The sequence below is a fragment of the Silurus aristotelis genome (assembly GCF_946808225.1).
Source record: "Silurus aristotelis genome assembly, chromosome: 15".
NCBI lineage: Eukaryota > Metazoa > Chordata > Actinopteri > Siluriformes > Siluridae > Silurus > Silurus aristotelis.
In genome coordinates this window covers 5102988-5128296 of record NC_139588.1, presented here as the reverse complement: position 1 = coordinate 5128296, position 25309 = coordinate 5102988, and the positions used below count along the sequence as shown (strand labels likewise).

The following is a 25309-nucleotide window of genomic DNA, read 5'->3' as shown; positions in this document are numbered from 1 at the left end:
AGTGGAGTAAAATATTGATACCAGAAAAATCTACTTAAGTACAGTAACGAAGTATTTTTACTCTGTTACTTCCCACCTCTGGTCAAAGTACAGCCACTTTCAGGTCTCTCCAGAGATATTCAATATGGTTCAATTCAGAACCATATTCTAGAACCTAGAGAACATTCACAGAGTTGTCCCTAAGCAACACCTGTGCTGTCTTGGCTGTGTGCGAAGGGTTGTTGTTATGTAGCAAGGTGAATCTTCAACCCCAGACTGAGGTCCTGAGAGCTGTAGAACAGGTTTTTATTGAGGATATCCGTGTACTTTGCTCCATTCAGCTTTCCCTCAACCCTGACTAGTTGTCAAGTCCCTGCTGCAGAAAAACACCCCCACAACATGTTGCTGCCACCACCATGCTTCACTTTAGAGATCGTTTTGGGCAGGTGATGAGCGTTGCCTAACATAACGTTTAGGATGGAGGCCAAACAGATAAATCTTGGTTTCATCAGACCAGAGAATCTCATTCCACCCAGTCTGAAAATCTTTCAGGTGCCTGCTGTTAAACTGCAAGCGGGCTTCCATGGGTATTGCACTAAGAATAGGCTTCTGTCTAGCCACTCTGCCATAAAGCCAAGATCGGTGCAGGGTTTCAGTTACACAGGATCTACAGAGCTCAGTCATAGTGACCACCAGGTTCTTTTTCATCTCTGTTGTTCCTTCTCCCCAGATTGCTCAGTTTGGCAGGGCGATCAGATATTTTAAGAATTATAGAGGCCATTGTGCTCTTGGGAATTTTTAGTGCAACATCAATATTTTTTGTAGCCTTTGCCAGTTTGTGTCTTGCAACAGTCCTGTCTCTGAGCTCTTTAGGCAGTTTCTTTGACCTCATGGCTTTGTTTTTGTTCTGGTATACATTGTCAGCTGGGAGGCTACATATAGAGCGGTGTGTGTTTTTCCAAATCATTTCTAATTAATAAACTTTTCCACAGGTAGACTCCAGTCAAGGTGTAGAAACATCTCAGCAATAATAAAGAGAAATGGGAGGCACCAAAATTTCATGTGTTGTCGCAAAGGGTCTGAACAGGGATGTGCACAGACATTTTGAGGGACAGGGGCTCAAGTGGAAAAAAGGGCACTTCTCATATTTATTAAAAACCTTTTTTAAAAATGTTTAACATATTAACACAACTCTGACTTACTTGCTAATTTTGTTTAATTTCCCCGAAATCACCCAATTGATTCATTTTTCAACAGATGTCTTCAAAATAATCAGTTTACAGTAGAAGAACCCATCATATCCACGATCAAAAAAGGCGAGGCAGGTTCGCAGCTCGACCAAGTGCATGCTTATCTTATTTGAGTCGCGCTAGTCACGGAACCTTTTGATACCACCTTGTATATACGCTAAGCAGTGCATTAAACAGGAAACAGAATTGAGTAGTTAATCTCGAGTCCTCTGGTCCGAGTTGTACGTCTTTCTGTGACGTGACTCACATTGTCATATTTACATTATTGGAACTATACTTAAAGTTCTTGTATTTGGACATGTTGAGGGATCTGCTTATTAAAAACGTAAAATTTTTGATCAAATGAACTAAATATTAATAAAAAAATAAAAAAGATTCGTTTATTTTGATAAAAGAGATTCAAAGAACCATGTCAAGATTCGATCTTCTCATCACTACTTAACACCAGGGGCAGGGTTAATTAAGAGGCGTGGCCTATTACTGCGTCCAACCGACCAATCAAACGGTCGGTTACGCGCACGGACGCATGTGGGCGGGACTTAAAAGGTAGATTGTGTGAGTGAGCAGGGTTCATCCAGCGGTGAACTGGAGGGAGGCTTCACCGCACACTTGACGCAGTTTCACGCTCCAATGGATCTGACTTGCCGGGAAAACGTGCAATTCTCCCAGAATGATAAGGAGTCGGTAGGCCCTGTCCTCGCTGCCTGCGACCCGGTTCTGCTCAGAGACCCCCGGGTGTGGAGAAACCTGGAGGTCTTAGAGCAAAGCTGCACCATTTCAGGCTCGTATTTCGGCACCGTGCAGAAAGAAGTGCAGCCGAAAATGAGAAAAATCCTGACCATGTGGATGCTAAAGGTACGGTTCATTACATTAATATCAATATTATTTTGTGTAATAATAAATGAAATCTGCAGCCGCAGGTCCAAAAAAAGTTGGTACACTGCGTAATATGAAAATTTAAACCGCAATTATGTGCAAACTAACAAGTATATAAATGTCAATATATGTACAGCAAACAAATATAAAATCTCTGGGCACTGTAAATATGCAGAAGCTGTTTGCAGAGCTCATAAATCCAGATTTGATTCACAGTAAAACAGATCAAATGAGAAAATAAAATCAACACCTAAGAAAATTTTTTAAAAGTTAGTACAGGGGCAACAAAATGCTGGAAAAGAAAGTTATTCTGGACAGAACCAGTTGGAGGATCATTTTGCTGCAGGTCAGTCGTAAGAATCTCTCAGGCAGAGGCTCTCTGAAGCTGGGAGGAGGAAGAATTTTCAGAATAATGTTCCTCAATATAAAATTGAAAAGACTTTGAAAATCTGATCATCTACAGTCCATAATATCATCACACGATTCAGAGAATGTGAAGAGATCTTTGTAAGGACAAGTGTGAAAATCAATACTGGATGCTCATGATCTTCGGGCCCTATGGAAGCACTGCATCAAAATCAGGCATGATTCTGTAACGGAAATCGCTGCACAGGTTCAGAAACACCTCCTATTGTCTGTGAGCACAGTTTTGGTGTCATCCACAAATTCTGGCTAAAACTCTACAATGCAGAGCTGCAGGGTTGAGCATGGTGAGAAGATGTGTGATCAGGATCAGCATTTATAATGAATATGTTGAATTGCTTACTTGGTGTTTTTAATAAAGGTGGGACGTAGCTGAATCACGTTATGGCGTCTAGAATGCAACTACGTAAATTTGACCCCACTCTCCCGACTCTCCATGAGGATTTGCCTGCTCTACCTGATGACCTTAAAAAGCTCTGTTCAATGCTCCTCTCAAACATGTGCTCGACTCTCTTTTAAAAACAGAGCTGACCGTGTCAGCTGTGAACTGACTCGAGAGCAAGTAAAGCCATATGAATCTTGTGATGAGCGCCTTCGCGAAGTGGAAGTTGGCCTAAATGATTTTGATTACCTTAAACACTGCTCAAGGAGGTCCAATAAAAAAAGCTTAAGGGATCGGACCCACTTAAATGTACAACAGAATTTTTCATGGAAGTAATGGGAAAATACTTTTTTTTTTATTTACAAGACCACTCGTTCTTTCACAAGGCAATCAAGTCAGTCCTTAACCAACTGATCAGGATCAGATAGTCACAAGTTTAAGTACCAGCAGCACCAATCTGCCACTGCTGGGCCCTTCAGAAAGGCCCGTAACCATCAACTGCTCAGCTGTAAGTCGCTCTGGATAAGGGCATCTGCCAAATGGCATTAAATGTAAATGAAAGCGTTGCATCTTCAAGTTTAGCAGGTCAAGTCAAGAGAGCCTGGCAAAAAGCGAGCAGCGTTTTTAGGATGTGATACACCAAAAGAGTTAAATTCAGCGTCTTATATCCAGCAAAGTTGCGGATTACAAAAGGGAAAGTGCACATCTTCAATACACCAGAGGAAGCCAGCGATTTTCACCTCTCATTGGGGTGAAGATTAACATGCAATACGGTTCGGGTCGGAGTAAAACGTCAGCTGCTTGCTTGAAAATGTGCAAATTTGGGGACGAATTAGACAGATCACCTGTATACTTTTCTTCTTCATTCCATGTTTATTATGTTTATATATTAATAATGTGACATTTTGTAAACTTCTTCTAGAAGTGAGCTCCAACTAGACTGTATACAACTTTAATCTTCGTTTCATACACATTGGCAGTTTATTGTAATGCGACATCTGAGATTATTGTCAGTTGGGGAATTAGATCTTGGACTTACTGTATATATTACGCTAAAATATTGTTATATTTTGTTGTTGGGTTTTCTCATGTGTGGTTGTTGACTGGTAGGGAGGGTTTGTAGCTTACAGTTGTTAGTATTTTACATTGTGCTGTTTGTTGTTCTCCTTTACAGATCATGTTCACAAATTGCTTTATATTAAGATATACATTTTTGATTACAGTATTCCATGCTTTATATATTTGTTGATAAATGTGACAATGATGAAGACCATCGTGTGAGGTTGTTGTTGTCATGGATGGTTAAAGGACTAAATGTAAACTGTTCTGGCTTCATAGATTTGATTCACCAAATTGGTGTTCAGTTGAATCACAATTGTCTCCCTTCTCATCTCTCGCAGCTCCAGTATATTCTTCTTAAAAACTTTCTTTCGGCTTCTCCCATTAGGGGTCGCCACAGCAGATCCTCCGCATGTTTGATTTGGCACATGTTTTTACGCTGGATGCCCTTCCTAACGCAAACCTGCCCATTTATCCGGGCTTGGGACCGGCAATGAAAGTGGCTGGGGTTGGTTCCCTGACCGGGGATCGAACCCGGGCCGCAGCGTCTTCTTAACCAGTTTAAATCTTTAACCAGTTTCACCATCATTATAAGTTTACATCAGCATCAATCCTGGACCCTATCCCAAAAATTATTCATTCCTCCACCCCACATTAGACTCGACATTTAGACAGTGGGCAACCAATGGTCTGTAATGTGTCAAAGACTTGTGTACTGATGGTTTATTTAATAGTTTAGAAATTCTTTGCAAAACCGATGACCTCCCACGCAAACCACTTTTATAGATACATTTTGAAAGATTTTTCATTTTGTCAAGGACAGTTATCCCACTTTTCCTCATCTTCTGTTTTCCTCAACACCTGTGTCAGTTATGGACAGCCTTACACTTAATTTTAGTGCTAAAGGTCTCAACTATATACTAGGGATGCACCGAATATTCGGCCATCGAAGATTTTCGGCCGAAAATGGCCCAAACCTGCATTTTCGGTTTTCGGCCGAAAGACTTTGATCACCGAAACAACACGGCCGAAACAATTGTTGTGATGACGCAAACAGAAACCGCGGCCTGCACGGTGTGGACGTATTTCAGTATATCTGAGAAAGACCCACGGATAGCGATTTGCAAAACATGTAATGCCAAAATTTCAAGAGGGGGTGCGTCTGCAAAGACTTTCTCCATGTCGGGTTTAATTTATCACCTGAAATCCAAACATTCCGATCGCTATGCTGAATATGAGAGAAACGCGGCACAGAAAAGCAAAACCCCTCTGAGCATGCGCACTCCGTCTGTGGTGGACGTTATTGAAAAGGCAGAAAGTTTCACGGTGATAGTGTTTATTGTATCTTTAAACAATTGCACTTGTTCTGAATCCACTTTGTTTTTATGAAAGAACATATTTAATTGTACAACCTTTCAGCAGGCCAGAGGGCCTGTACATTATTATTTAATGTACACATGAGTGCATTTAAGTTAAACATTTAAGTTTGAATTTTTATTTATTTTATCCTGTGCATTGTTGCAATGTGCTATAAATAAATATTTTCATGATTTGTAATTGATTTATTCTTTGAAACTTTAATATTAATGTGTGCAATTGAAATGCCTTGATTTTAGTAAGTTTAGTACACAGTCATAGCCATAAATGCAATGGTAATAATAATTGTCTTCCGGTGTTTCGGTTTTCGGCCTTGCTTTCCTCTTTTTCGGTTTCGGCCAAGAATTTTCATTTCGGTGCATCCCTACTATATATTGTATTCTCAGCTTTTGACTTTGGAAAGACCTAGCATGGATAAAATCAAATCTAGATGGGAAGGTAAACTGGGTGTATGGCTGTCCGAGGCCTATTGGAAAGAGGCACTTAAAAGGTTCCGCTCTTCATCACCCTATGGTAGATGATTAGGGTGGGGGTCGGCAACGAGCAACTCTAGAGTCACGTTCGGATCTTTAGCCCCCTGCTAAAGACTCTTATAAAGAACTCTTATCTTGGCGTTGGAGGTAACCATACGTTACTCTCTACTTCTTGCACTTTGACCCACAAGTAGCTAATATTGAGGTCTAGACCACTGCCCTCGTAAGCTAACTGCTACTGCAACCCCACTCTCCCATCACCAGGCACGCTCCTATGTCTTGCCAGAGACAAAAGGTATAAATTGTCAGAATACAAATACAAAGGAAATTAGTGGTGCAACTACCTTACATCTGCATAAAACAACAAAATTGTATTACAGGTAGCCCCCGACTTACGAAATAGTGTGAGACTTAGTGTGAAAAGAGTGAGACTTGCGTGTCTCGGTCCCACAATGCATGCCTGCCAGGCATTCTTCTTCTTCTTTCTCTGTTTGTGGTGTTGTCAAATCTGAATACCGTGCCCAGATTTTTTAAAGTTTTCTTGAATATATTTTTTAATTCAGAAAATTCGTAGGTCGGGGGCTTACTGCATATTTATTTAAGGGTCAAATATGTTTTGCGGCTCCAGGCAATGGTGGGATAGGGGCCAAAATGGCTTTTTTGGATGTAAAGGTTGCAGACCCCTGGATTATGGCTTAGTTTGGCACAGGGTCCTATTTAAGTAAAGCTAAGCTTGCTGAATTGTACCCTGGGGCAGATGTAATAGATGCTCTTTTTCTTCTGCTCACCTAGCACATATGTTTTGGTCCTGCCTCTTTTTGGATCAGTACTGGGCTTTGTTTCTCTGAACTATTGCTAATGTTATTGGGGTTGTGTTTAGACCAAGCCTTTTAAAAGTTATTTTTGGAACATGAGGTGTCACTTTAACTACAAGACAGAGAAGCATTATTGCTTTCACATCATTTTTTGGCCCACAGGGAAATTTTAAAGCTGAAAATCCTCAACCCCTGCATTAGTAACAGCCTGGCTGGAAACGATCAGATTTACACTGACTGGATAAAATGTTAGAAAATATTTTTGTCATATATTGGGAATCCAAGGGTTTTTTTCTTTCTCTTCTCTCTGCTTTTCTTTTCCTCTCAGTTCAGTGTCTCTTCTGATCATTTTATCCATGATGTAATCTGTCTTGAAGTTTGGCTGTTTTGTTGTTCCTTTTTCCTGTGAGATGTGCACATCATTGCATTCTGGGTTTTGAGGCATGTTTCAGCCATCAGACAAAAAAATACCATATTTCATTTTCTCAGTTTACGAATTTGGCCAGTTGGTTTTTATGTTTTATTGTGAAAAAAATATGGGGCCATGAGATTTGCACATCAGAATTTCAATCATTTTAACTTTAAGGTCACATGAAGGTGACAAAAACAAATTCATTTACTTCCCATCACTTCATGATTGTAATTTTCTTTATTCAACAGCAACATTAATATTTTTAGCGGTACATGAATGAAATGACACAGTGAAAAGGTCATATAGTATGACTTTACTGTTTTGGGTTTTCCAGGTGTGTGAGGATCAGAGGTGTGAGCATGAGGTGTTTTTGCTGGCAGCACAGTTTGTGGACAGGTACATGGCTCAGTATCCCATGGACATATCCAATCTGCAGCTGCTCGGTGCGGTCTGCATTTTCCTCGCCTCCAAAATCAGAGACACGTCTCCTCTGAGTGCCACGAAGCTTTGCCTCTACTCCGACAACACCTTCTCCATTATGGAACTCCTGGTAAATTTTGCCATCACGGTGTCTTTGGGTTATAAAGAGCAGGTCTTTTCCGATTAAAATTTTTTTTGAAATTTTAGAAAATTTATTTTATATTATTAAATACAATATTATAAAATGATAATAATGGCTTCTGAGGGGAAAAAAAAGAATTTAGATGTACCAGTCTTGCATTTTGTGTGTGTGTGTGTGTGCGTGTGCGTGTACGTGTAGGAGTGGGAGATCGAGATTGTGTCTAGGCTGAACTGGGATTTGGCCTCAGTGCTGCCCTCAGACTACCTGGAACCCCTCCTGCACAGCCTTCCCATAATTCCTCATGACATCTCATCTCTCCTCAGACACACACACTCATACATTGCTTTAAGTGCTACAGGTAAACACACACATGTACACATTCACATAGACATTTATATCCAGATTGGTCTTGTGATGTAGAATTTAAAATATATCAATACGGATATTATTGTGCGTGTGCGCGTGTGTGTGTGTAAGTGATAGCCTGAGCTACAGTATAAGTGGTGTAAAACCCTTCTTTCCCTACATGTCTTTCCTCATTCAGTAACTCAGGCTGCCAAGGGTAAGATATTTTATTGGATGCAGTAGCATCCGGTGCATTTCACACCTCAGCCTTGAGTGGTGTCCTTCCTGAATCAGTCCACCTCTTAATACCATCACCACAGTGATAGAAACATCAATGTTATACAGAAACGCAGTGGAACAGAGCGCTGCATCACAGACAGGAATCTCATACAGTGAGAATGAATGGCATTTCTAAAGCAAGAAAACCAGTGAACACAATTCAACACATCTCCTTTCACTGTAGCCACAACTGCACCCCCTGCACACATCATCTCTAGCACAAGCAACGATCTAAACCAAATTGTGTGTTTGTGCAAATTTGACAGGAAAGAAAACCCAAAAGTATAATTGTCTTTTGAAAAAGCCTAATAACTATTTTGAACTGTTTTGGCTGCCCTTTCCTCGTGATGTCCAGCTTTTCTTGAAAAATCCGTTTTAAAAATGGCCTAATAAGTGTATCTGCAACTAAATTAATTTATTCTCTTCTGCCAGCTGTTGCCGAATAAAAAAAAAAGCTATGAAGTCTACACAAATACATTTGGGTTTGTGCTGTTTGCTACAGACGCGGCTCGTGAGCTCCCACTAGTGCGCTCTCTGACAATCCAGTCAAAGGACGTAATAATGCTGACGTTATGGTACGTCTGCTAGATGGCCCCAATGTCGCCATCTTGACATCTGATAGCTTAAAACAGCAGTTTTACTGTCAAGGATTTGAATCTATAGACCCTCTCACTGTAGACCCTGGCAATGTGTGACATCTGATTAGATAGGAACTCCTACATAACATGCAGTACTGGGAGCAGAGCAACCATGAAAAAAGTTTAAAATTAAGAGAATGAACGACTAGAATTAATGGTATAATTTAATACATATTCACGGAAAAATATATTAAAACACAAGACAGTGATTCAGAGTCTGCAGAAAAAGTCTTGCTGAACCTGACGGCCCACCGCTGATGTGTTATGCCATTCATTGTGCTTTCCACATCATATAGTGTATTATAGATCATTTATTCTGTTCATCACCTTGCCTTGGGTTCAGCATTAACACTGCTGGTGTATGTGTGTGTTGCAGAGTTTACATTTTCTACATACCGTCCCTCCGTTATTGCCTGTAGCTGTATAGCTGCTGCTATTCAGCATCTGAACCTGCTGGACGGTGGCCTGTCATGCGAAACTCTCCTGCAGCTCATGGCTAGCACCCTAGACAGCGACCTGGTGAGATTTTATGTTGCACCCTAATCCAATGGCACTGACCAACACTCTGTCTGCGTCCGATACTGACACTGACCTGTTTCACGTCTTACCTGCCGTGTGTTTGAGTCATGCTCTCGGACATCATAATGCAGCATGTCACGTGAAGCGTGTCTGTGTCAACACAGACATGTCTTGTGTTAAAAGGCAGAGCCGTGCTCACGACCCTGAAAATCAGTAACGGAGCATTGTGATGTCCGATAGGTAAAGGTCACTTTTGCGTCATTTTAGTTCCCATGTCTGATTGTTTTTCTTCCTGTTTCTTTCAGGTGTCCCTGTCTAACTGTTATACCACCTTAGAGGAGATTCTGACTACAAACTTGCCCCTAGACTTGTGTGTTTCATCTGCTCGTGAGGTCAGCAAATCACCTGTTGATTTCGAGGGAGTCCGAGTGTCACCTCAGACCTTTACTCACCTCTAAACCAAAACCTCTGTATAAAATGTGTTGTTTTTAAAAGTTTTTTGTGTATGTTAAAGTGCATGTTTTTGTGCACGGTGTTCGGATATTACATTTTTACCTAACTAATAAAGAATCTATCTGTTCAGTTCAGTTGATGTTTTTATCTATCTATCTATCTATCTATCTATCTATCTATCTATCTATCTATCTATCTATCTATCTATCTATCTATCTATCTATCTATCTATCTATCTAGTTGATAATTAAAACATATTTATACATGTGTGTATGTGTGTGTATTTACTCTCACCGGACACTTTATTAGGTACCTGTCCAACTGCTCGTTAACGCAAATTTCTAATCAGCCAATCATATGGCAGCAACTTAATGCATTTAGGCATGTAGACATGGTCAAGACGATCTGCTGCAGTTCAAACCGAGCGTCAGAATTGGGAAGAAAGGTGATTTAAGTGACTTTGAATGTGGCATGGTTGTTGGTGACAGACAGGCTGGTCTGAGTATTTCAGAAACCTGCTGATCTACTGGGATTTTTATGCACAACCATCTCTAGGGTTTACAGAGAATGGTCCGAAAAAGAGAAAATATCCAGTGAGCGGCAGTTCTGTGAGCGTAAATGCCTTGTTGATGCCAGAGGTCAGAGGAGAATGGCCAGACTGGTTTGAGCTGATAAAAAGGCAACAGTAACTCAAATAACCACTCGTTACAACCGAGGTATGCAGAAGAGCATCTCTGAACGCACAACACGTCGAACCTTGAGGCGGATGGGCTACAGCAGCAGAAGACCACACTGGGTGCCACTCCTGACAGCTAAGAACAGGAAACTGAGGCTACAATTCGCACAGGCTCACCAAAATTGGACAACAGAAGATAACGGAAAAACGTTGCCTGGTTAGATGAGTCTCGATTTCTGCTGCGACATTCAGATGGTAGGGTCAGAATTTGGCGTCAACAACATGAAAGCATGGATCCATCCTGCCTTGTATCAACGGTTGGTTGGTAATAATTGTCACTTAGTACCAATTGAGCATCGTGTCAACGCCACAGCCTACCTGAGTATTGTTGCTGACCATGTCCATCCTTTTATGACCACAGTGTACCCATCTTCTGATGGCTACTTCCAGCAGGATAATGCGCCATGTCATAAAGCGCGAATCAACTCAGACTGGTTTCTTGAACATGACCATAAGTTCACTGTACTTAAATGGCCTCCACAGTCACCAGATATTAATCCAATAGAGCACCTTTGGGATGTGGTGAAACGGGAGATTTGCATCATGGATGTGCAGCCGACAAATCTGCAGCAACTGCGTGATGCTATCATGTAAATATGGACCAAAATCTCTGAGGAATGTTTCCAGTACCTTGTTGAATCTATGCCACGAAGGATTAAGGGGGTCCAACTCGGTGCTAGTAAGGTGTACCTAATAAAGTGGCCGGTGAGGGTTTTTATATATATATAAAATTATTAGTATTATTTTTATTTATTTTTTTCTCTCTCCAGTATCTCACAAAAGTGAGTACACCCCACACATTTCAGCAACAATTTTATTGATATCTTCTCAAGGTACAATATTATAGAAATAAAACTTGGATATATTTTAGAGTAGTCAATGTGCAGCTTGTGTAGCAGTACAGATTTATTGTCCTTAAAAAATAACTCCACATACAGCAATTATTGTCAAAATAACCTGCAACAAAAGTGAGTACTGTGTCCAATGTGTCTATTTAGTGTGAGCACTATTTTTATGTAGCACTGCCTTAACCCCTCCTGGGCTTGGAATTCACCAGATCTGCACAGGTTGTTGCTATCCATAAGGACATCACCGAGTGGCTGGATGTTAGACACATGGCGTTCCTCCACCTTCTGCTTGAGGATCCCCACAGGTGCACAATAGGATTCAGGTCTGGAGACATACTTGGCCAATCCATCACATTCACCTTCAGCAAGGCAGTTTCATCTTGCTGGTGTGTTTGGGGTCGTTATAATGTTAGAAAACTGCTGTTTGGCCCAGTTTCTGAAGAGAGGGCGTCATGTTTTGCTTCAGAATGTCACAGTACAAGTTGGAAACCATGTTTCCCTTATGGAACCGCAGCTCCCCAGAACCAGCAGCACTCATGCAGCCCCAGACCATGATGCTACCACCACCATGCACCAAGACACAATTTAATTGGTACTCGCCAAGACAACACCACACATGCGGGACACCATTTGAGCCAAAAAAAGTTTATCTTAGTCTCATTAGACCACAGGACAAGGTTACAGTAATTCTTGGAAAGGTTGTCTTAAGCAAACTGTTTGCAGGCTTTCTTGTGAGCCAGCTTTAGAAAAGGCTTTCTACTGGGACGGTGCCATGCAAACCGACTTGTTGTAGTGTGCGTATGGTCTGGCCACTGACAAGTGGACCTTTCGCTTCTGCAACCTCTAAAGCACTGCAGCACTTATTCATCTGTTTTTTGAAAGCAGCCTCTACATCGGACTTAACTTCAAATGGAACCCGTCTTGAAAAACCTCAGTGTGATCCTGACCACTGTACTGTAACTCAGTTTCAGGGTGTTACTGATTTATTTTTTTTTAGTCCAGGCCATCTTTGTGGAGAGCAAAAATTCTAATTCTCAAATCCTCAGAGAGTCTTTACAATGAGGTGCCATGTTGAACATCCAGTGGTCAGTATGAGAGTGGTCAATATTTGTTAACTAACATTACAAAAACATTAAAATGTAAATAATATACAACCTACTCACCAGAGATGCATACTCATAATTTGCACCGCTCCTCAGAGGCTGTAAGCCAGTGGTACTGCTCATATTCACTGGTCTGGAAGTGGAGAACAAACCCTTTCCTGGGCTAAGACAAGCTAGCTAGCTTCATTCAGGGTTGGCCAACCTCTCCTCATGATGTCTAACTTTTCTCAAAAATGGATTTATAAGTATATTCGAGACAAAATAAATTTCTCTTATGCTTGCTATTTGTCTCTTTCAAATCAAGAGGTTTTTTTTGTTGTTTTTTTTACAGCTTCTATTTTGTTTTGTTTTTTGAAAAATTTAATCATCATCTTCTTTCGGCTTCTTCTATTAGGGGTCACTACAGCAGCTCATCCGTCTTCGTCCTCTACATCTGCCTCTTTTAAACCAACTACCTGCATGTCTTCACTCACCACATCCATAAACCTCCTCCTTGGTTTTCCTATTTTCCTCCTTCATGGCGGCTCCATCCTCAGCATTCTCCTACTGATATACCCCATGTCCCTCCTCTGCACATGTCCAAACCATCTCAATCTCACCTCCCTCACCTTGTCTACAAAACATCTTACGTCTTTTACTCAATGCCACTGTCTCTAAACTATACAACATAGCAGGTCTCACTACAGTCCTATAAACTTTCCCTGTCGTACACTTTCTCCAAATCCACAACCCACAATGCAACTTCTTCTGACCTTTTCTATACTTCTCTATCAACATTGTCAAAGCAAATAATGCATCGAAAGTAGTGCTCTTCCTCGGCACGAAACCAAACTGCTGCTTACAGATGGTCACCTCTTCCCTCAGCCTGGCTTCTACTATTCTTTCTCATAACTTCATGCTGTGACTGATCAACTTTATTCCCCTGTAGTTACTACAGCTCAATTGTAGTTACATACAGCTCAATTAGCTCGCATAACTGAGTGTGTTGAAGAAATAAGAGATTGGATGACCCATAACTTTCTGCTATTAAATCCTGATAAAACGGAGATTTTGCTCATCGGCCCAAAAAATAGTACACAGAAGCTCCAGCATCTCAGCCTGCATTTAGACGGTTGTTCTGTAACTACTAGTTCAACGGTAAAAGACCTGGGAGTTATTTTAGACAGCAACTTATCTTTTAAAAATCACATCAATCAAGTTACAAAAACAGCCTTCTTTCACCTTAGAAATATTTCTAAGCTAAGAAATATGTTATCTATATCTGATGCAGAGAAGCTCGTCCATGCGTTTATGACCTCTAGAATAGACTACTGTAATGCATTACTAGGTGGATGTCCTGCATCATTAATAAACAAGCTTCAGTTAGTTCAGAATGCCGCAGCAAGAGTTCTTACTAGGTCAAGAAAATACGATCATATAACCCCAATCTTATCGTCCCTACATTGGCTTCCTATTAAGTTTCGAATAGACTACAAACTACTGCTACTCACTTATAAAGCACTAAATGGTTTGGCTCCCATGTATCTATCCAGTCTCTTAACACGCTACAATCCGTCACGCTCCCTGAGATCTCAAAACTCTGGGCTTCTAGTAGTTCCTAGAATAGCAAAGTCCACTAAAGGCGGTAGAGCATTTTCACATTTAGCTCCTAAACTCTGGAATAGTCTTCCTGACAGTGTTCGGGGTTCAGATACACTCTCCCAGTTTAAGTGTAGATTAAAAACATATCTTTTTAGCAAAGCCTACACATAACACACATCACGCACATCACATCACAACCTTGTGCTCCAGAACATCTGATCACATGCACATTATCAACTTGTGCTGTTAATATCATGAACAGCAGCTACGCTAATTCCTCTCCACTGCTTCTCTTTCTCTCCCCATCCCGAGGCATCCTGAGGTTTGGCCAGCTCCAGTCACGTCCCACCTCGTGAAGATTATGGACCTATGGATGATCATGGAGAAGTAGATGCCGAGTGTTTAAAGGCCCTGGCATGGAGAAGCTGATGCTGGATCTATGATGATCACAAATTGTTCTGTATTGTTGAAAGATTTATGACCAAACTTTTGATGTCACCCATATGAGGATGGGTTCCCCTTTGAGTCTGGTTCCTCTCAAGGTTTCTTCCTCATATCATCTAAGGGAGTTTTTCCTTGCCACTGTCGCCACGGCTGCTCATCAGGGACAAACGCACACCATTCACCTTCACTGTTGTTTTCTGTAAAGCTGCTTTGAGACAATGTCTGTTGTGAAAAGCGCTATACAAATAAACTTGACTTGACTTGACTTGACTTACTGCAGGTCTGCACATCTCCCTTATTCTTAAAAACTGGTACCAGCACACTCCTTCTATATTCCTTGTTAAACACTCTTGTTAAAAACTTTACTGCCATCTCTCCTAAACATCTCCATGCTTCTACCGGTATGCCAACTGGTCCTACTATGTTTTTACTCTTCATCCTCTTCATTGCTGCTCTCACTTCCTCCTTACTAATTCTATACAATCGCTGCTTTACCATATCCACATCATCCAACCTTCTCTTTCTCTTATTTTCCTTATTCAGCAGCTGTTTAAAATTGTCCCTCCATCTTCTCAACACACTCTTCTCACTAGTCTACACATTTCCATCTACATCGTTTATTGATCTAACTTGCTGCACATCCTTCCCAGCTCGGTTCCTCTGCCTGCCTCCAACCTCTCATACAGCTTCTCATATGCCTTTTTGTTCGCTTTTGCCACATTCCTCTTTCCTTGCTGCCACATCTCCTTGTACTCCTGCCTACATTTTTCATCTCTCTGCTGATCCCAAGTATTCACCGCTGCCCTTTTTATCCTTTTAGCAAAATCTACCATCTGCCCTTCCACATTTCTCTCCTTAAGGCCATAACTACTAACTTTTCCCATCACCTACATGCCTATTAAAGTCTTCCCCAATTAGCAATCATTTATTCCTATGTACACTCTCCACCAACTTCGTCGAACTCACTCCAGAATTCTTCCTTCTCCATCTCACAACCCACTTGTTGAGCATAAGCACTGATGACATTTATTATCAGCCCTTCAACTTTCATTTTCACACTCATAACCAGAAACTCTCTTCACCTCCACTACAATAAACTCTTCCTTCAAAATCACATCTACACCATACAGAAGCACTGACCTACATTTACAACCTAAATTCTAATATTTGTTCCATGAAATTTTATTAATTTATTGCCAACAGTCTATTCTCTTCATTTCATAGCATTTCTCTTGGCTTGGCTTGTACAGTACAGTTCCACTACATAGTCTGTAGTGCTAGCCTTTTTTACCATTGTCTCCTTAAGAAATAGCTCTGTTTCTTTAACCATTTAGATTTCATATTCGCCTCATAGGGCCAGATTATGAGTATGCCTCTCTGGTGAGTAGGTTATATTTTATTTACATTTGTAAGGTTTTTGTCATGTTATTAGACAAATATTAAGTCTGAACTGCTCCAGATGATGGAGGGCACAGTTGCGGTTGTAGTCTAGAGGTTTGGAGCCTTAACTGGGTTTCTTGCTTTAGTAAAATTATATTCACCCTCTATATGTGAAATGCCTCTGTCTCTGGAATGCCATGCGTTGTAATATTGCGTTTTGTATTGTATTGATGGTTTCTTTAATTGCGACGTGATAGTGGTGGTATTAAGAGGTGGATTAAGTAGTATTTTAGTCTCCACTGAAGGGGGGGAAGTCTCCACTGAAGGCCAAGGTACCAAATGCACGGCCCACCTCTGCTGTATATACAAGTGAACCTGTCCACAAATACAGCAGTTAACACTCACCTCTAACTAAAGTGTGCCTATACAGAGGAACACTACAGGAAGGAATGTGGAGGCCCAGAATGAAGAAACTAGTGCAATATGCGTAATAATAACAATGCTATGTTCAGTCAGTTGTGTGACCTCTGTGGAAACAGCTGAAAGCAACGGGCAGAACAAATCAGATCAGATGGTTCAGAGGAAACCGGACATTGTAGACCAGTAGTCTCAAACTCAATTGCACAGAGGGCCAAAACTCAAAGCACACTTTAGGTCGCGGGCCGAACAAGATAAACATTCATTGAACACATTAAAACTAAATGTTTTTAAAACATAAATATGAATAAAAAAAGACAGGAATATTATTACAGAATAAATCAACTTAAACTTTAACCTCCTAAGACCTGAGCTTTGGTTTGGCTTGCATTTTAGATTTCTTCCAGTTATTTGGGGTTAGGAAGAACCAATAATTATAATAACCATATATTTTCTTTGAACATGAAGCTCTTGTTGGAAAAAAATGATGTCACTTATGTGGACACTCGGTCTGTATCTACAGAAAACAATAAACGTATGTGGACACCCAGGTCGTAGGAGGTTAAATAATATATGTATATATATATATTATCCTGTCAAAATTATACAAGTTAGAAATATGAATATGCGGCAAAAGAACCCTGAAAATATAAATAAAAATTGTGCTTTTAAGTTAACGTTAAAATAACAAATCAAAACAATCAGATATTTTTGCTCTTTTTTTCTATTTTTGCCATTTAAAAAAAAATTAACCTTGAACTTTGAATAACTTAAAATATTTTGCTCTCCATAAAAATATCTCCTGTCAAGACATTGCACACCTTCATCATGCAGCTCTTCAGAAACTCTCCCTCTGTAAATGGCTAGGCTGATTTGCCTTTGATTTCTCCTCTGATTTCACAGCAGCTTCACTTTGTAAATTTTTGCTCTGGTGAAAAACGTCGGCTGAAATGTCAGATTCTTCTTTAACTCTTCTACTTTCTATATCTTCTGCTCTTCATTCAGAACAGAAAATAGCTTATCCTGATGTTTTGTGTCGTTGTGCCGTTTTAGATTCAATTCCTTAATTACAGCCACATTCATTTCACAAATAAGACACACGGGTTTACCTGCAATGTCAGTAAACATCTACTCAGCCTCCCATCGGTTTTGAAACGCTCTGTTTTCAGAATCAAGTTTTCTCTTCGCCATTGTGAGGGGCTTCACAATAACTTTACAATAGGGTTGTATACATCAATAGAAGCTTGACTTGATTGATGCAGGAATGTTCCCAGGTAGCCTAGAGTTTGGCAAGGCAGCTGAAGCGCTGCATTATGGGATCTGTAGTTTGTGTGTTATCAGCGCTTCATATCGCGAGTCCATTAATAACAATAATAATAGATCTATATAAAAATGATCTTGCCGGGATCTGGAAAGATGTGGCCTTGAGTTTGACACATATGCTGTAGACGATCCCTTGTTAACGTCTCAACGCTAAAGGGGTGTAATGTTTTGTCTGATTGTATATGGAAGGAAGAGACATAAATGAGACCCAGTCGTGGGTTAATTTTAACCGAGGGTATTCACCAAGATTCAGTCCGTCGTCTGTATACGTGAACGAAGGATGCTGTTTAAATTCAATTTATTTTTATTTGTATAACGCTTTTAACAATGAACAATGTCTTAAAGCAGCTTTACACAGATAATGTGGTGATAAAAAAATTATTATGTTCTTTATAAGTGTAAGTTTGTCCCTGATGAGCGAGCTGGTGGTGACTGTGGCAAGGAAAAACTCCCTGAGATGGCATAAGGTAGAAACCTTGAGAGGAACCAGACTTAAGAGGGAACCCATTCTCATCTGGGTTGCACCAAATGTCTATTTATTGCAAATAAACGATGTTGCGGGGTGCAGTGATGGTGATCAGAAGCAAACTGTAGTCCTGAGTCAATGTAGCAGACTGTTGACATTAACTACAGTCCAAATCCATCCTCAAAGCTTACTCTTACTTCTTACTCTGAAATTTCATGGAACCACCCAAGGTGTTGATGAGAAACCATCCCCAGCTGCACAGAGTGGCCTCCAATCGAAGTGAACACTATCCAAAGGCAGGCCTGGACAAAGTGAGAAGATCCACAGAGGGAAGAGGGACAGGAACAGTGCAGGAACATACAAATATCCCAGTTCACCAAACACTCTATTTCCATGATCCCTCCAGATCTACTCCTTTACCTTAAAAAAAATCTACTGATAAAAGACTTGACTAAATAAACACATTTTCAGCCTCGACTTGAACACTGAGACTGTGTCTGAGTCCCGAACACTGATTGGAAGGTTGTTCCATAACTGTGGGGCTTTATAAGAGAAAGATCTGCCCCCTGCTGTAGTCTTTATTATTTGAGGTACCATCAAATAGCCTGCACCTTTTGATCTAAGTAGGCGTGGAGGATCATACTGGTACAGAAGTTCACTCAGATACTGCGGTGCGAGACCGTTAAGTGCTTTATACGTCAGTAGTAGTATTTTATAATCAATGTGAGATTTGATTGAGAGCAGTGTAGACTGATTAAAACATGAGTGATGTGGTCATGTTTTCTAGATCTAGTGAGGACTCTTGCTGCTGTATTCTGAACTAACTGAAGCTTATTTATGCACTTACTCGAACACCCAGACAGTGTTACATTACAGCATTACAGTAGTCTAATCCAGATGTAACAAAAGCATGAACTAGATTTTCTGCATCCTGTAAAGACATCATATTTCTAATTTTAGCAATAATTAGGTAAAAGGATGCAATCCTGGTCATATTATTCACGTGAGCCTCAAAGAAAAGACTAGGGTCAATAATCACACCAAGATCTTTGACTGCTGTACACACTGAAACAGAAACACCACCCAGAGATGCTATGTAATCAGAAAGTTTGCTTCTAGCTGCATGCAGTCCTAGTAAAAGTACTTCGGTCTTATCTGAGTTGAGCAGAAGAAAGTTATCAAGCATCCACTGTCGAATGTCCTTTAAACACTTCTCAACATTGTTAAGCTGATTTCTTATCTGGCGTTGCTGAAATATACAGCTGTGTTTCATCAGCATAGCAATGGAAGCGAATACCATGTTTATGTATAATTTCACCCAGAGGCAGCATATATAAAGAGAAAAGCAGTGGGCCTAAGATAGATCCTTGCGGTACACCAAACATTACCTCAGAGAGTGTGGAGAACTCACCATTTATATAAAAAAAACTGATAGCGATCAGTCAAATAAAACCTGAGCCAGGAGAGAGCTGTTCCCTTTATTCCAACAACGTTCTCAAGTCCAGCAAGCAGTATAGTATGACCAGTGTGTGAAAAGCTGCACTAAGGTTGAGCAAAACAATTAAAGAGACAAAACCCTGATCAGATGCCAATACTTGAAACGATGGCAAGCTGTTAATGGCTATATGGAGTTAATTATTGGAAGAGGAGGATATTGTAGTGTGTATATATATATATATATATATATATATATATATATATATATATATATATATATATATATAGTACATGTATATGTTTATTTATGGCTAAACTTAACCAATAGATCCCTTAATTACAGACCTTTTTCTGTGGTTTATCATACTTGTAAAGCACACAATAAAAAAAAAAACCATAAAAACAAAACAACATAAAAACACAGATATAATACATTGAATATAATCACTGTAGTGTGAAAATCCAAATACATTTGACTCTTCCTCTATACTAAAGATAATCCCATCTAAAGATTTTCATTGATAATCTGACAAAAAGCAACTTGATTTCTTTTGCAATTGAATTGTATTTTCGGACAGTCTGTAGTGCTCGCGGTGCACTTGTATGTCATTTGTGTCTCATGGGAACAGTAACAACTTACAACAGGGTCACCAAATGACTTAAGGATTTGTATGCAAACTTTTTTCAGTTCGAAAGTTTTTCCTATGATGCTTTTTTTTGCAGTTTGTTCTGCACTTTGTTTAAACTTTTTTTTTCCATAAAGATCTTTTTTGGTTACTTTCTTATAGTTTTTTTTTTTTTTTTTTTTTTTTTTTTTTTTTAAGAAGTTTGCTCTTAGGTTTCAGCGATCTTAATTCAAAGGTCTTGTAAAATTTAATTTTTTTTTTTTTTTTTTTTTTTCAGTGACAGGCCTGTTTAATTGTTTATTTACCTACAGAAGGTTTAATTTAATCCTTGAAGTGTTTTAAATTCTTTAAGTTGTAGGAATAACAAAAAAAAATTATTAATGTTTTGGAAATAAATCTTTATTCAAATAAATCTTTTTTTCATTCCAATATATCATGAACATTATATATAGATATGTATCAAATCATGAGATCGTTACACCCCTAATAAGCAGTTCCAGATTGTACGATTTATCTTAAAGAGGTAAATAAAAGCTTATTCTTTGAAGTCCAAAGATTTGAGATGAGATTTAGGAAATTGACCAGGAGTTGAAGATCTGATTAGACTATTCAGTGTGAGATTGGGGTAATTAATGTATGTGGTATAAATTATGGTTTAGAGCTTGGATCAATAATCAAAGTGAGTTATGTTTATGGTATCTGGTAAAATTCAGGGTTAGGCCACAGGGTTGGGATTAGTCTGGCATTTTGAGTCCCTGGTGGCGTAGTGTGTTACTGATGGTAGTCTTTGTCTCTGCAGGTCATTCACTAGGTCCCCCCATGTGGTTCTGGGATTTTTGCTCACCGTTCTTGTGATCATTTTGACCCCACGGGGTGAACTCTTGCGTGGAGCCCCAGATCGAGGGAGATTTTTAGTGGTCTTGTATGTCTTTCATTTTCAAATAATTGGAAAGAGGAGCCTCTTACAGAAGTTACAGTTGTGTGAGAGCCAGAAATCTTGCTTTTTTGTATATTTCATATTATATATATATATATATATATATATATATATATATATATATATATATATATATATATATATATATATATATATATATATATATATATATATATTTTATTTATTTATTTATTTATTTTTAATCTGTGAACTTTCCTCTATGATGATAAAAGTTATCTATTACAGTAGAATATATTATGAAGTTGTGGCAACACGGATTTGTAACGTATCCAGACCGGAAGTTACGTGGGTGTTTTATGAAATACGTCATAGTTGTGCGTCCCAGGACTTTACCAACTGCGTACTCGGGCCGCTGGTGGAAACAAATTTCATACTATTTTAAGAGTCTTTTCTTACATTGTTGGTGTTTTGAGAAGATTTTCAGCCATGGCGATGCAAGCAGCTAAAAGAGCGAATGTAAGTAGAGTTAATTTCGTGTACAATTGTACTTTTTATGAATTGTTTGTCGACTTCCGCGACTGGAGCGAGGCAGTTAGCTTGGTAGCTGAATAACTAGCATGCTGGACGCTCGTGTTATTATCGGAGGCTTTCAACTTAAATCTGCATGATCTACCGATACGTGTTAATGATTAAATATATAATATAAACGTATATATAACATAAATATAAATAAACAAAACCCCGAGGCAAAGACCTTTACGTTCCAGTCTCCAGATTGTTCTAATGTGCATACAATGTCCGATCTTCTCAGATCCGCTTACCTCCGGAGGTGAACAGGATTCTGTACATAAGGAACCTTCCCTACAAGATCACAGCAGAAGAAATGTACGATATCTTCGGGAAGTATGGACCGATCCGGCAGATCAGGGTGTAAGTATTGTAACAGTGTAAGAGTTTGTATACACGATTTTCAGAAAGCAGACCTGTTTCTTACTGCCCATGACACTCTTCTGGGGCTGATTTCAGGAGCTTGAGGAGATCTGATGCTCCTGATCCCCCCACGAGTCATTGTTGACATAGTATTGTTGGTTAGACTCATGCTTTCTTATTTTATACACACTATGAATTTAATAAAAACTGGATTAAATATCAGTTGCAGTTGTGAATGTTGGTGGGGTCGAATAAATAACGTAATATAAGTATTTATTAACAACAAGCAGTTGTACTGTGTACAGTTTAGTGCTTTATATAGAGTGTGTTTAGTTGTATGTTGTTTATAATATTAGTAATCAAATAAAATTTTATTTGTCACATATATACAGTTTACGACATGCAGTGAAATGCTTTTTACGACGGTCCGGCATGAGGGAATAGGATGGGGAGAAAAATAATACAAAGAAAAAGAAGACTGGTAAATAAAGTATAAAAACTATATAAAATAAAATATAAGAATATATAAGATATAAAAATAGATATATATGTGAGAGAAAAGATGTATATAAAAAAATGCTTAAAAACAATAAACAATTTAAGGTGGTTTAGATTGTCCATAAAGTGGCCGTGTGCGGTGTGATGTAAAGTGGCCGTGTGCGGTGTGATGTAAAGTGGCCGTGTGCGGTGTGATGTAAAGTGGCCGTGTGCGGTGTGGTGTAAAGTGGCCGTGTGCGGTGTGGTGTAAAGTGGCCGTGTGCGGTGTGGTGTAAAGTGGCCGTGTGCGGTGTGGTGTAAAGTGGCCGTGTGCGGTGTGGTGTAAAGTGGCCGTGTGCGGTACGGTGTGGTGTAAAGTGGCCGTGTGCGGTACGGTGTGGTGTAAAGTGGCCGTGTGCGGTGTGATGTAAAGTGGCCGTGTGCGGTGTGATGTAAAGTGGCCGTGTGCGGTGTGGTGTAAAGTGGCCGTGTGCGGTACGGTGTGGTGTAAAGTGGCCGTGTGCGGTACGGTGTGGTGTAAAGTGGCCGTGTGCGGTACGGTGTGGTGTAAAGTGGCCGTGTGCGGTACGGTGTGGTGTAAAGTGGCCGTGTGCGGTACGGTGTGGTGTAAAGTGGCCGTGTGCGGTACGGTGTGGTGTAAAGTGGCCGTGTGCGGTACGGTGTGGTGTAAAGTGGCCGTGTGCGGTACGGTGTGGTGTAAAGTGGCCGTGTGCGGTACGGTGTGGTGCGAAAGGTGAGATATGTACAGAAAATATAAAGGGTTGCATGTTGTCAAAAAAGTTCCCTCTTAAACGATGGTTGACCAATCATGGATTTTACAGAAAAGGCTAGTTTGGATTGTATCTGCCGATTAATAAATATAATCAATATAAAACAACCCGGGAAACCTCTGTGTGGATTAATCAGCAAAACTGATGAATTTATCGACCTCTACTCCTAACTACCACATTCACACTCATAAATCAGATATTGTTTGTAATAAGTCAGGATGGTTAAATAGAGTTGTCGTGTTATTCCACATCGCGCATTTCCTCCACCTAAATTACTTCAACTTTTATTCAGTACAATTATAAATACAAGTGCTTTAAATGTAGACTGGGTAACTGGGTTATTGAGCTACATCTCCAATTAAAAAATTTTAAATACAAGGAAATATAGAAAAATACAAGGCATCGTATATACAGTTGATTAATCAACCGATAGTGTTTAAAATGGACACTGGTTAAAAAAAAACTCCCTGTAGGATACGACTGAACTTAACTACAAAAATAAAAAAAACAGCCCTGAATCATGAAAATCTGCTAACTGAAATAAATCATAATTATTACTAAATATTCAGAGAAAAAGCATGCAGTCAAATTTAAAGAAAAAATTCAAACAAACAATTACATCTAAAATTTAATAAAAAATACACTTAAAATAAACTGCACGCGGCATCAGTGATTCACCTCTAGAGGCCGCTCTCGTACTGTAAACAGATGAATCGGTCGACCTCTACATACACTCCAGCTGGCTGTTTGACTCATTTAAATGTCTGGCATGATGGTTATCAAGACTCGCGTCCAGCCTTGTGTTCACATGTATGGTGAACTTGAACCTGTGTGTGCTTAAATAGTCTTAACCCACTAGTAAGATCAGTATCAGTAAGATCATTAACCCACTCTGTGAATCTAAAATCTCCCAGTTATGTTACAAACTGCTTTTTGGTTTAAAAACCTTTACTGAAGGTATGAAAGTGTAATTATAAAATATGGTAATGGCAATATCTTTGTATAAACAATACTGATTGTTTCAATTCACGATACGGAATTGTGTGCTTGCAGTGGGAACACTCCAGAGACCAGGGGAACTGCGTATGTAGTCTACGAGGACATCTTTGACGCTAAGAACGCCTGCGACCACCTTTCTGGATTCAACGTTTGCAACAGATACCTGGTCGTTTTGTACTACAATGCTAACAGAGTATGTTTGAATTTAATGACTTTGTGTAAACTGGGTTTTGTGGTCTCCTATTTAGTGCTGTTCTCCTGCCGTGGTGCAGTCACGGTCATAATGCAAACTTTTGTTAAGCTGCTTTTTTCTTTTTTTTTCTTTTCAGGCTTTCCAGAAAATGGACACAAAGAAGAAAGAAGAGCAGCTGAAACTACTCAAGGAGAAATACGGAATAAATACAGATCCCCCGAAGTAACACGCTGGTTTTCTCTCTGCTCCCCAACTGACCCTTTTTTTTTACACAATAGATAAACTTAACCCAGTTTTTTTTTTTTGTACAGTTAATTTACCTTCACTTTTATGTACTAAACATTGAGCTGTTAAGACTTTATTCTCTGCTATAAAGCTTTATTTGTTCAAGTGAAATCTGAACCAGATGCTCATTTGTTTTTTTTATTTTGTTGTTGTTGGAATTGGGTTTATTTTGAATTAATGAATAAATCATGTTAGCTTTTTTTTCCTGGTGGAACATTTGCATTATGAGCCATACCCAAGAACACCATCCAAACTTTAAGTGGTTTAATTGATATCCATTTTACATTACTCTTCTTTCAAGTTAAATATAATTGATGCAAATTAACTAACAGTAATTCTACCATTTTAGTACACTATTAATTAATTATATGGTTTTACGTATCAGGCTATAAAAATTGTTTGGTCCCCATCAGGTCATTAGGAAGTTATGGAAATACACCCTCAGAGGAACACCACCTCATGAAAATAGAATAAGAGGCTAACTAGCAGCCAGGTGCCCACCTCTATAAAATGCCAATGTTTAGTAGTTTGGT

General features: G+C 39.4%; 3 protein-coding genes across 3 annotated transcripts in view; 2 read left to right on the top strand and 1 right to left on the bottom strand.

The window, feature by feature from the left end:
- Nucleotides 1-18995, bottom strand: part of LOC310738067 (uncharacterized protein) — a gene marked incomplete at its 3' end in the record, with an annotated part of 255387 nt that extends 236392 nt beyond the window's left edge. The window contains exon 1 of the mRNA XM_083562986.1: nt 18577-18995. The remainder of the gene's footprint in view (nt 1-18576) is intronic.
- On the top strand, nt 1759-9976 carry ccnd3 (cyclin D3). The gene is made up of 5 exons (XM_083563401.1): nt 1759-2084; nt 7381-7596; nt 7807-7966; nt 9247-9389; nt 9695-9976. The coding sequence occupies exons 1-5, from the start codon at nt 1860-1862 to the stop codon at nt 9845-9847; spliced, it is 897 nt and encodes a 298-aa protein (XP_083419527.1). The 5' UTR covers nt 1759-1859; the 3' UTR covers nt 9848-9976.
- Nucleotides 18996-21456: 2461 nt separating the features above from the next.
- sf3b6 (splicing factor 3b, subunit 6) lies at nt 21457-24976 on the top strand. Its single transcript, XM_083563220.1, has 4 exons — nt 21457-21617; nt 21913-22031; nt 24353-24491; nt 24628-24976. Exons 1-4 carry the CDS (start codon nt 21588-21590, stop codon nt 24715-24717), a joined length of 378 nt encoding a protein of 125 aa, XP_083419346.1. The 5' UTR covers nt 21457-21587; the 3' UTR covers nt 24718-24976.
- The last annotated feature ends 333 nt before the right edge of the window (nt 24977-25309 follow it).

What these genes read in the sequence shown, in the direction of transcription:
- ccnd3 (XM_083563401.1), top strand. Translation starts at nt 1,860, where the DNA reads ATGGATCTGACTTGCCGGGAAAACGTGCAATTCTCCCAGAATGATAAG. An exon ending in CATTGCTTTAAGTGCTACAG is followed by an intron (nt 7,967 to 9,246) that starts GTAAACACACAC and finishes TGTGTGTTGCAG; the next exon opens with AGTTTACATTTTCTACATAC. An exon ending in GCACCCTAGACAGCGACCTG is followed by an intron (nt 9,390 to 9,694) that starts GTGAGATTTTAT and finishes TGTTTCTTTCAG; the next exon opens with GTGTCCCTGTCTAACTGTTA.
- sf3b6 (XM_083563220.1), top strand. Translation starts at nt 21,588, where the DNA reads ATGGCGATGCAAGCAGCTAAAAGAGCGAAT. An exon ending in CCGATCCGGCAGATCAGGGT is followed by an intron (nt 22,032 to 24,352) that starts GTAAGTATTGTA and finishes GTGTGCTTGCAG; the next exon opens with TGGGAACACTCCAGAGACCA. An exon ending in TGTACTACAATGCTAACAGA is followed by an intron (nt 24,492 to 24,627) that starts GTATGTTTGAAT and finishes TTTTCTTTTCAG; the next exon opens with GCTTTCCAGAAAATGGACAC.